The sequence below is a fragment of the Hyla sarda genome, chromosome 5 (genome assembly GCF_029499605.1).
Source record: "Hyla sarda isolate aHylSar1 chromosome 5, aHylSar1.hap1, whole genome shotgun sequence".
NCBI classification, from domain to species: Eukaryota; Metazoa; Chordata; class Amphibia; order Anura; family Hylidae; genus Hyla; species Hyla sarda.
The window spans coordinates 172563549-172575962 of record NC_079193.1 but is presented as its reverse complement, the minus strand read 5'-3'; the positions used below and the strand labels follow the sequence as shown (position 1 = coordinate 172575962).

Here is a 12414-nt window from a genome sequence, read left to right as displayed (position 1 = left end):
ATCTGGTTGCTCTAAACAACTACCAAACATAAATGTTGTGCCCGAGACCTATACCGTTTATGCTCGAGTACAGTAACCCCCCGACATGCGATGGCCCCGACATATGATAAAATCGACATACGATGGCCTCTTAGAGGCCATCGCAGGTCGATATCAGCATCGACATACAATGCTTTTATATGTCGGGGACAGCGCAAAATGCTTAAGCTGCTGTCAGATAGCAGTTTAAGCATCCCGGACAGGTTCGCTTATCTATCCCTGCTGCAACGGGTCCACTTCGCGATCCTCCGGCGTCTTCTGCATCTTCTGCGGGATCCGAGCCTCGCTTTCCGCCGCCGTTATTACGTCACTACGCATGCCGTGCCGTCGCAGCAGCGTAATAACGTCACCAGAAAGCGAGGCCCAGACCCTGCAGAAGATGCGGAAGAAGTTGGAGGATCCCGAAGAAGACACCGGAGCAGCGGGACAGCATCGGGAGCGGTGAGGACGCGGTCCGGAGCGGCGGGGACCGGTGAGTATAACATCCTATACTTTACATTGCACGGATCCCTCAACACACGATGGATTCGACAAACGATGGGTCGTTTGGAACAAATTACCGTTGTATGTTGAGGGACCGCTGTATAAGCAGAGTTTTTAAACACGATTTTTCGTGCTGAAAACGACGCCCTCAGCTTATACTCGAGTGAACTCTCCACCTGTCAATCCCTTCTCAGTGGTCTTCAACCTGCGGACCGTCTGGTGGGAAGGGTTAGTCGTTCCGGGCTGTCCATTTTAACCGGGAGGCCCTCTTCACCGCTCTGGGCCGGCCCCGGGCTAGTGACGTTGCCTTGACGACGACGCACAGGGACGTCCGTGCGCAGCAGATGTACCTGCGCATGAACGTCCCTGTGCGTCATCGTCAAGTCAACGTCACTAGTCCGGAGCTGAGAAGAGGGCCTCCCGGTGAAAATGGACAGCCCGGACAGCCCTTCCCACCGGACGGTCCCTGCAGCATAGATGGCCCAGACCAGCTCACCCTTCCTTCCCACCGAGGGGAGGTGAGTAGAAAACTAAAGGGGGGTCTGGATGATGACGAAGGCCGCATTGGTCTTCAACCTGCGGACCTCCAGCTGTTTCAAAACTACAACTCCCAGCATGCTGGGAGTTGTAGTTTTGCAACGTCTGGAGGTCCGCAGGATGAAGACCACTGATGAAGGGATTTACAGGTGGTGATGACGAAGGGGGGGCTATGATAACAGGGTGATGATGACGGGGGTGGTAATGACGGGGGTCTGGATGATGACGGGGGTGAAAATGACGGGGTGGTAATGACGGGGGTCTGGATGATGACGGGGGGGGGGAGAGATGATGTATGTCCCAACCTAGGCTTATAGTCGAGTCAATAACTTTTCTTGGGTTTTTGGGGTGAAATTAGGGGCCTCGGCTTATATTCGGGTCAGCTTATACTCGAGTGTATACAGTAAAAGGAAGCGATTGCTCACTGTGGCGCACAGACCACTTTTCATATAACATGTCTCAATTGAGGTGGAGAGTAGCGGCAATATTAATGGTTGCGCTTTTTTTATTTTTAATTAAAATTTTAATAAATAGGGCTCATTCTGTCATACAATACCTGGTGGAAGACTGCTGTCCTGAGCTGTTGGTGGGGGAAGTGGGATTTCCGTGGACTGTTGTACAGAAGATGGGACATTTTCACTATCTTCCTCCTCTTCATCATCATCGTAATCTCCTGCCAGCAGTCTAACGCTTGGAACTTTCCCTGCAGTGGGTTTATGAGATGGCTGATCACCAGTTTCAAAGAAGCCAGGTGGAAGCCTAAAAATAACAACAAAAAAGCCATATCATTCCATATAGACCTCAATTTACACTTAGAAAGTACTAGACTTCCAAACATTTTATTCATTGTGTCACCCAGTATACATAAAACAATCTCAGTTTTTTTCATTAAATTATTTAGTAATTTTTATTAAACGGTCTCATGTTAAATTGTTGAAATGTGGTGTGGCACAACCAAGCTAGGGATATATCAAGCTCAGCGTTTACATTCAGCAGGACCAAGGGTTCACCGTACAGCAGTTATATACTTTGTAGCATTTTTTTCTACCACTGATCAATAGTCAACCCCAGATAAATTTGAACAGAAGAAAAGAGACAGAAGAAAAGAAAGCACGCGAGAGAGAAACAGAGGTCTATTTGGTTATTCCTATGCCTTCAATGTAACGCTACACTATTTATACTTCATAAATCATATCATATTCCTCACGCTGGCCATATACAGGCCCGGTGCAGTCTTCCTAGTTTGTTAATGGATGTTTTACCAAAAATCAGTACAGAGGTCCCTCAATATACAATGGTAATCCGTTCCAAATGGACCATCGTTTGTTGAAACCATCGCATGTTGAGGGATCTGTGCAATGTAAAGTATAGGACAGTGGTCTACAACCTGCGGACCTCCAGATGTTGCAAAACTACAACACCCAGCATGCCCCGACAGCCAACGGCTGTCCGGGCATGCTGGGAGTTGTAATTTTGCCACATCTGGAGGTCCGCAGGTTGAAGACCACTGGTATTGGAGGTTATACTCACGTGTCCCCGCCGCTCTGGACCGTCACTGCTCGTCACCGCTGCCCTGGATGTCACCTTCCATCGCTGTCTCCGCGTCACCGGGGTGTACCCGACGCTCCGGGAAGGCCTCTGCTTCCCCGGCATCCTCGCTCTCCGTCGCCGCCATCACGTCGCTTCGCACGCCGCTCCTATTGGATGACGGGACGGCGTGCGCAGCGACGTGATGACAACGATGGAGAGCGCAGACGATGCAGGGGATCCTGAAGAGGACGCGCCGGAGCCCCGAGGACAGGTAAGTGATCATCAGCGGACCACACGGGGCACCGTAAACGGCTATCCAGTGGCAGCTGAAGCAGTCTGCGCCTCCGGATAGCCGTTTATGCGATGGCCCCGACATACAAAAGCGTTGTATGTTGATGCTGCCTTCAACATGCGATGGCCTCCGAGATGTTGAAATGATTGTATGTCGGGGCCATCGTAGGTCGGGGGGGGGGGGGGGGGGGTCACTGTGTTCACATCCTTTACTCCATATTGATATGAATACCATCTGTAGTCTTGCATTTACACATTTGTACAACTGAATCCCAAAGATCTATAAATATTCTTACGTGGAGGTTGTTGATGAAGTAGAAGACTCTTCTGAATCTAAAGAATAAAAACAATATTATATACAATCTATAATATGCCAATTATTGTTTAAAAGAAAAACTAAACATGAACATAGATATCTGTAAGGCCATGTTCAAATGATTGGGGGGGGGGGGAGGAGATATTCACATAGCAGAAAATTAGCAGAAAGTCTGTTCAGAAAACACGAGTGGACATTCTGCAAATAGGTAGCAGTGACAGAACAGGGATGGCACACAAGGCAATGCATTTATGAGCGAATTCAGCCAAAAGAGTTGAAATGTCAATTCTTTCCACAGTCAGAATCTGAAGCTCCGTGGCAGAATTTCCACAGCATGTATGGTGCAGCAGAATCCGTTTAAAAGCAATAGGAGTTGTGCTGCAACTGAATTTCCAAACGGAATGTTTTCATCAGATTCCACTTAGGAATTCAGGTTGTGTGAACATGGCCTAACAGGCAGTATAATTAGCCTCTAAGGGAAACTTATAAAGAAAATCCGAGCATTTATGGTTACCACTTTTGCGTGACTTTTTGATAACTTTTATTCTAATTTTTCTAAGATGTGATGCGTTCAAAAATCTGCAATTTTGGACTTTGGTATTTTTTTTATGTTTATGCCTTTCACCGTACAGGATCATTAATTTTCTATTTTAATATTTCGGACATTTCCACACACAGCGATATCAAAGAGTTTTTTTTTTCTTTTACATCTTTTTGATTTTTAAAATGGGAAAAAGGGGTGATTTTAATATTATTGTAGGAGGGGCTTATATATATTTTTAAAAACATACAATTTTTTAAGTCCTTATAGGAAACTATTCATAACAGTATTTTGACTGCTAATACTATTTATTCCTATGCACAGTACAATCGACAATCTGCTTGTATAGTCTGCCAGGCAGCAGACCATATGATGAAGATCCCTGAGCCATCAAGGAGCAGGTGAGCAGAGCCCTGGCCGCCACCTTGACTAATTGGGCCCCCACAATCGCTCTACGGGTGGACCGATGAGTCTCACAAAGCCTGCAACTGTTTTAGGTGCTGTGATTAGTATTGATCACCGCATTTAAAGAGTTAATGATGGACATCAGCAAGAGTAAGGTCTCAGCTGCTGACAGAAGCTGGGACCTGCTGTGCTTGAAGTGAGCACAGCGCCTGCGTTTGCTTTATGTTCATCACATAAATGTATGTCCTGGCGTGCTAAGTACCAGGGCATAATGAGGTAAATTTACGTTATGGGTCCTCTAAGAGTTAAGGACAGTAATAGGAAAAGGCTCAGTGCTTGGGAACATAAACAGTTTTTTCCCAATAACAACCAATCACAAGTCAGCTTTACCAGAGCTTGTTTATACATGAAAGCTGCGCTGTGATTGGTTGTTATGGGCAAAATCAGACAGTTTTGGATTCAGACATATTAATCTGAGACAGTTTTTGTAGAGTGGGTTCTAGCTGCACCCCAACACAAGTGGTAGCATGGACATTGGCTTGCCTAGTACTAAACACATTCAACAAGGCAGCTCTGTAATTAAAGGGAAAGTAAAATGATCTTTAGTGTGGAACCCACTAGGAAGGCCAAACTGCAACTACCAGCATGCCCAGACAGCCAGAGGCTGTCTGGGCATGCTGGGAGTTGTAGTTTTGCAACATCTGGAGGGTCACAGTTTCGAGATCACTGTTACAGTGGTGCCCAAACGTTAGCCCTCCAGATGTTGCCAAACTAAAACTCTCAGCATGCCTCGACTGCCCAGGCATGCTGGGAGTTGTAATTCTGTAAGATCTGTCCCTTCAGATTTAGCAATTTTCATAAAGATTTTGAAAATTGCTGCTCTACTTTGAAGCCCTCAAATTTTTTCAAAAAGCAAAAATATGTCCATTTTATGATGTCAACATAAAGTGGACATATTGTAATTGTGAAGAAAAATAAAATTTATTGTGAATATCCATTTTCCTTACAAGTAGAGAGCTTCAAAGTTAGAAAAATGCTAAATTTTCAAAATTTCAATCTCAGAATCAGAGTTTTCGCGTTATTAATTCGTAAAGTGATGGTGGTCAGAATTGTGAAAAAGGGCTCAGTCCTTAAGGTGAAAAAGGGCTGCGTCCTTAAGGGGTTAATGCAAGTCTATGGGAGGGGGTGTGGCCACTGTCACGCCTCCTCCCATAGACTTGAATTAAGGGGGCGGGGAGTGACATCACCATGGGGTGGGGCCATGATGGCCCCTGTATCGTGAGTCATCAGCCACGGAGCAAACTTCACGGAGCTCCATAGAACTGATGACTCGGGGTGCTGCAGGAGAGATCACAGGGATCCCTAGCGGCGGGACCCCCTCGATCAGACATCTTATCACCTATCCTTAGATAGGGGATAAGATGTCTAGGGGCAGAGTACCCCTTTAATATGGGTACTAAAATCATTTACCTTTGGTACGCTTACTCTCCAGGCTCTCCAAAACTGAACCCTTCCTTTTAGTGGTCTGTGACAACTGTGTAGCGACAGGCTCACTGCTGGCTTTCACCTTGGTTCCTTTAAGTTCTGCAACTTTCTATAAAAACACAAATACATTTATACTAAACATAGTGCCCAAAATAAATATATTTTTTTATGCTTACCATAAAATCTCTTTCTCGGAGGATCCATTTGGGGGACACAGAACCGTGGGTATATGCTCTTGCCACTAGGAGGCGCTGACACAAGGCATACAAAAAAAGGTCGTCCCCTCCTGGCAGGATATACCCCACCTACTGACCCTGAGCTAATCAGTTTAGTCCCAAAGAAGTAGGAGGCAACCGAAAGAAACCAGCAGGAGTCCGAGGCCAACAAAAAAGGAAACCGAACCACCCCTCGGCCAAAAACCAAACAAAACCTGTGCACAAGCCATGGAAGGGCGCTGTGTCCCCCGCCCCCCCCCCCCCCCCCCCCCCAAGGATCCTCAGAGAAAGAGACTTTAAGGTAAGCATGAAAAAATCTACTTTTCTCGGTCGGAAACCATTGGGGGACGTACATAAGCAGTCCCCAGGGTGGGAAGAAAAGTACCCAACACAGAATCAGGCAGAGGACTGAGCATCTGCCGCATGCAACACCTTGCGGCCCAAACTGGATTCAGCAGACGCGAAAGTGTGCACTTGATAGAATTTGGTGAAAGTGTTCAAGGACGACCAGCTGGCCGCCTTACAGACTTGCAGGGCCGAAGCTCTATTGCGGAGAGCCCAAGAAGCTCCAACAGAACGCGTGGAATGCGCCATCACTCGAAAAGGTGGGACCTTCTCTTTGCGGTGATACGATTCCGAAATGGCAGAGCGGATCCACCGTGAAATGGTCGCCTTGGAAGCTGGAAGACCCTTGCGACTACCCTCAGGAATCACAAAGAAGGAGTCACCCTGTCGAAAAGAGGAGGTGACCGAAAGATAGATACGGACAGCCTGAAAAACGTCCAGGCTGTGAAGGGAACGCTCCTTAGCATTGGAAGGAGACGGACAAAAGGAAGGAAGAACAATCTCTTCGTTCACATGAAAAGAGGAGACCCTTTGGGCAAAAAAGAAGGAGGTGGGTGAAAAACCACTTTGTCCTGATGAAGGACCAAAAGAGGGGAACGACAAGAAAGAGATGCCAACTCAGAGACCCTCCAAATGGAAGCGATAGCAATAAGAAAGGCGACCTTCCACAAAAGGATGCAAAGAGAGGCATCCTGAAGGGGTTCGAACGGAGCCTCCCTCAAGGCCCGAGTAACAGGTTCAAGTCCCACGGAGGAGTGGGGGATCTGAAAAGTGGCGACTTATGGGCCACACCCTGCAGAAAGGTGCTTAAATAAGAATTAGAAGCCAACTGCCGTTGGAACAGAATAGAAAGAGCCGACACTTGACCCTTAAGAGAGCTGAGGGTGAAATGCTGATTCAACCCTGATTGGATAAAAGCAAGAAGGCGCAGAAAAGGAAAACACGACCGGGGAAAAAGGACTGTGCCTCGCACCACGGGAAATAAGCTTTCCAAGTGCGGTGATAAATCCAGGCGGATGAGGGCTTCTGTGCTCGAAGCATGGTACGAACCACCCCGGAGGAAAACCCCCACGCTCTAAATACCGCGGTATCTCCCGCCACGCCATCAAACTGGGGTGGCAAAGAGGACCTTGAGAAATCGGGGCAAAGTGGAAGACGCAGCAGTACGTCGTCGACCAGCCTAATCACGTCGGCGTACCACGCGTGTCTGGGCCAATCTGGAGCCACCAGAATGGCAAAAACGCCCTCCGCCTTGAGCTTCCTGAGAACCTGGGCAGGAGAGGAAGGGGAGGAAAGATGTAAGGGAGATGGAAGGACGACCACGGAATGACCAGAGCGTACACCGCCGAGGTCAGATGGTCTCGCTACTTCACGACAAAGTGGGGAACCCTCCTGTTGTGGCGAGACGCAAAAGAGATCCACGTTCGGGGTCCCCCAGAGATTGCAGATCTGTGCAAACACCTCTGGATGGAGAGACCACTCCCCCGGATCCGCCGAAGAGCGGCTGAGAAAGTCCGTTTCCCAATTTTGCACACCCGGAATGTGGATCGCAGAGAGAGCAGGAACTCGAGCCTCGGCCCAGAACAGAATCCTGGAGACCTCCTCCATCGCCGAGCTACTTCGTGTGCCGCCTTGGTGATTGATGTATGCGACATCCGTCGCATTGTCCGACTGAACATGGACCGGCCAAACCTGAAGAAGATTCTCCAAGTGGAGGAGACAAAAAAGATGGCCCGGAGCTCCAGAAGATTGATGGAAAGGCGGGTTTCCTGAGGGGACCAGCGACCCTGGACCGTCAGGTCCCAAAAAACACCTCCCCAGCCCTGGAGACTTGCATCAGTCGTGACGACCTGCCAATGGAGGGGGAGGAAGGACATCCCCAGAAGAAGGAGGGGAGAATGGAGCCACTAAAGAAGGGACCGCCGAACAACCATCGGTGGTAACGTCCACTTGGAAACCAGGTCCTGAGGAAAGGGAAACCGAGCTTGAACCTTCTTGGTCCCCTGAAATCTTCTTTAGGGATGTTTCCAAGCCACGTCCAACAAGGCGTCAAATTCTGCATGGGAACTGAAAGCCTTGGGAGTATGCCGAAAGCAGCGAAAAGAAACTTCTCGATCAGGATACGAGGTTTTGGGGTCCTCCAGCTGAAAAGTGTCCCTGATGGCTGACACCAAACCGTCCACCATTTTGGACCTGGCAGAGTAGTCCTCATGATCCGAGGCGGAATCTGACCCATCATCCGCTACTTCCCCTGGGGAGTGGGAACCTGCTGAGGCAGTCTTGGACTGAGATGAGTGCGATCTGGAAGGAGGGGACGGGGACCTAGAACAATGATCCGGAGAATTGCCCCTGGAGAGGGGGCACTGCCGGGGAAGAGGAGCGAGACCTGCGGGAAGAGTGACTAACCTGGGTGTACTCTAGAGAAGATTACTTTAGGACGCTTGTGAGCGTGGTGGAATAAGGGGTCAGGGGAGAGGGAGTGCGATTCCCTGGGCGAATCCCGCAGAGAAGACCGAACCAAGGCAGAGGCCACTGATTTGGAGACCCTAGCCAATTCGGAAATCGACTGGGTAAGGGAAGATACCCACCCTGGGGGAGGGACAGTCCCCACGCATTCTGACGGAACATCAGGAGATACAGAAACAGACGGCATGGCTAGCTTGGAGGAGCAGGCGGATTTAGTAGAAGCACCAGGAATTTTGGACATACAGCCCACACAAGCATAGTAGGTGACCAGGGCCATCGTTTGTTGGGTGGGGGTGGGGAGGTTGTCGGGTCTGGGGTCGGACATAGCTGGTAGCCAATTAGTCAGTAAAAAGAAAAAATTGGAGCAATCTCACCAGGTCTCTGTGCCGCTTGTATAGCAGAGCTGAGGAGACCAGGAGCTGATAGGTGTTATCAGTGACCCCTAGGTGCACACGCTAGGAGACTATAGGCTGGCCGCAGCAGTGGGCGGAGCTCTGTCGCATGTGGAGAGAAGCTCCATCCCCATGATAATGAATTAACCCGTGTGGCCAGTGAAGTTAAGAGATGTTTTCAGCCAGCCTTTTAGTTACCTGCATCACGTCATGCTGCAACAGACAGGACAAGCAGGAAAAATAGGGGGACCTGGACCCAAGGTGCGACCCCAGGCCCTGGCTGTTGGTGGGAAGGGGGTTAACGGTGTATTTTGTATTCTATGACCCGTGCCCTTTTAGCCGCATATGGGGGAACAGGTAGCGCCATGCTCCTGAACCCCCACCTGAAAACAGAAAATAAAAGTGATAAAAGAACCTAAGACAGGCCCTAACTTTAAAACAAAAAAAGAAGACCAGGTCTGGAGAGCACCAGACCTGTGTCTGCCTCCTATAACACTAAGCTAAAACTGATAAGCTCAGGGTCAGTAGGCGGGGTATATCCTGCCAGGAGGGGCTTACCTTTTTTTGCATGCCTAGTGTCAGCGCCTCCTAGTAGCAAGAGCAAATACCCACGGTTCTGTCCCCCATTGGTTTCCGACCGAGAAAGTAAATTTTGTAAAACAAAAAATTATTTCTATTTTCCATGTTATTGCACTGAATCAAATTCTTTGTCTGAAATTCTGCTACGGAACTTTTGACATGTAAACTGAGCAGAAGCCTCCCATTACTTTCAATGAAAGGCTGCAGAATCCCAGGCAAAATATCCATATTGTGCATGGGCTCTAGCTGTTCTACCACAGCACAGAAATTGCATCCTATGAAATCCATACCCAAGCGGTGTTGTCCTAGTCTAGTCAAATCCATGTAGCCATTCGACATAAGCGACTGTATCATGAGAAAAAGCCATCACACTGCAGTCCTTGTTTACAATAGATAATAGGCAATAACAGCCTAAAGTAACTCTGTGAGGCCCAGAAGAGTCAGAATACAAATCGGCTTCAGCAATCTGAGCTCTTGTGGCAAGACTTCAAAATATCTGGTCATTGCCTGCTACTTCAAAGAAGAAGAGTTTTAGGGTAAGTTCACATGAGCGGACCCACAGCGTATTTTACGCTGCGGATGTGCCGCTGAAGGACCGCTGCATGGTGGCTTTACATGTGCCTGCTCGGAGCGGCAATACGCCGCTCAGAGCAGACACACTGCTATGTGCGAGTTGCAGCACACATGAGCAGTATACTCGCACATTGTGGCAACTCTTGGCCTAGCCCATGGAGCAGGGGGAGTGGCCGCGGTGTGCAAGTATTCCGCGCATGCGCGACAACTCGCACATTGCTTCAGTGTGTCTGCTCGTAGTGGAGTAATGCAGCTCCGAGCAGGCACATGTAAAGCCAACATCCAGTGGCCCTTTAGCGGCAGCTCCGCAGTGTAAAATACGCTGTGGGTCCGCTCGTGTTAACGTACCCTCACAAGGGAAAACATTCACATGTAGAAAGCGGACAAAGGTCCACCCTCACTGAGCCAAGGCTTTAATTGCTGGGGAAGGGGTTAGGTGCATTCAGTGACTTCAGATTTCATCTGTAAGGAATCAGAGCAGATGCTACAATGGTCCCGCTGAATCTCTTTGTTTATTAGTGCCCTTAGCATAGAGTGATCCCTGCTATTGTGTGGGTCAGCCAGAAAGAATTAGCACACTACAAGTGGCTTCTTCTCACCAGCACTGAACAGATAAAATGGGCCACCATACAAAGTATGTAAAAGCAATAGAAAGGCATGATTATTTTTATTATTTTACAAAGCATTCCAATTAAAAATGTGTTATGTTTAGAATGATTAAAACAGAGCTTAAAGATCCTATTTAACCTTGTAGTCAACCTACACATTTTTGCAAATAGTTATAATAACCTTTCTTGCGCCCTTTAAAAAAAAAAATATTTCTTCACCTTCTTTTGTTTATAGCTTGTTGTCTAGGTTACAGACCACTGCTCTGCTCTGATGCAGTAGACTGATGACTTCACATACTCTCTCTGCACATAGCAAGAATGGATGCATTTTTAGAGAGTAATAACATAACAGGTTATGGATACTAGATCACTGGAGTTGGGAAGGAATTTTTACCTCTAGTATGAGGTTTTTTTTCCTTCCTCTGGATCAACTCAGTAGGGACTCATTAGGGTTATAGGTTGAACTTGATGGACTCTGGTCTTTTTTCAACCTTATGAACTATGCTAAGAAAGTGCCGGCCACCTTATCGGTTTGTTTATATTACTTATGACAGCTGCCTGACTCCTGGGAAAGAGAGTCTCTTTTCTCAGTCTTTCCTCAGTTAGGGCAGGACCTTGATCATGTGATCTAAAGGTTCTCAACAGTCAGAGTAATCCAGAGTGAGCCAGAGAAAAACTAGGAAGGCAAAGTGAAGTGTGGGTGGACATGTGTGTGTTTATATTTATATGATTATATATATATATATCTATATCTATATTGTGACAGACAAGGTAGAGGCAGTTGGAAATAACTCTTTAATAGGAAGACAACCCACAGTCAACAACTACAAGTTTAGAGGGGAAGACAGTTTGTGGGGGAAAAGATTATTTATATTCACAGTAGGAATTTCATGCCCACAACTGTTTGGTCAGATCTATACAGACGCTAATAAACATACAATAGGAATCAGTCTTACCTCTTTATGCTGCTTTCCTAGGATGTGTGCTTGCCACAACAGTTCAGTTTTTATCTGTAGGTTGCACACAACACAGGATAACTGGCCAAGGCTGTTGTATGTATACAACGCATAGTTAAGGCTCATAACTGATCATATATTATATAAAGAAACTAGATTCACCTGGGACAAATAACATGATTTTATGTCAGCAAAGAAAACCATAGAGTATCTGCACATACAAAGAAGTGAAATCACCAGCACCGCTAGATGTATACACAGCTCTGTACTAATCCGATCATCTGGACACCTTTTCATCCACTAATCCGGCACATAAACTCAACACCCGAGCCTATGCATGAGGATAGACTACACATGTACTGGGGGTAGTGCTCCTCTATCAGAAAAAATACATACCATATAGTACATCCAGAGAATTCAGAGCGCACTCACCCGGAGCCGATCGCCGTACTCAGAGTTCCAACATCGGTTATACTCAGTTCATTGGGAATATCGCAGGAGATAGAGTGGGGGAGTTCTCAGACGCTGGCCACGGTCTGTATCACGCTCTCCGGCGCTTCGTCAGGCCAAGAGTGGCCTGACGAAGCGCCGGAGGGCGTGATACGGACTGTGGCCAGCGTCTAAGAACTCCCCCACTCTATCTCCTGCGATAT

General features: G+C 47.6%; 1 protein-coding gene across 1 annotated transcript in view; it reads right to left on the bottom strand.

Moving 5' to 3' along the window:
- Nucleotides 1–12414, bottom strand: part of ZNF830 (zinc finger protein 830) — a 42586-nt gene that overhangs the window by 27619 nt on the left and 2553 nt on the right. Inside the window, exons 2-5 of the mRNA XM_056520762.1 lie at nt 11762–11861; nt 5613–5736; nt 3177–3213; nt 1616–1818 (exon numbers count right to left, since the gene is read on the bottom strand). Of these exons, the coding sequence (XP_056376737.1) occupies nt 1616–1818; nt 3177–3213; nt 5613–5736; nt 11762–11861 (464 nt within the window). The remainder of the gene's footprint in view (nt 1–1615; nt 1819–3176; nt 3214–5612; nt 5737–11761; nt 11862–12414) is intronic.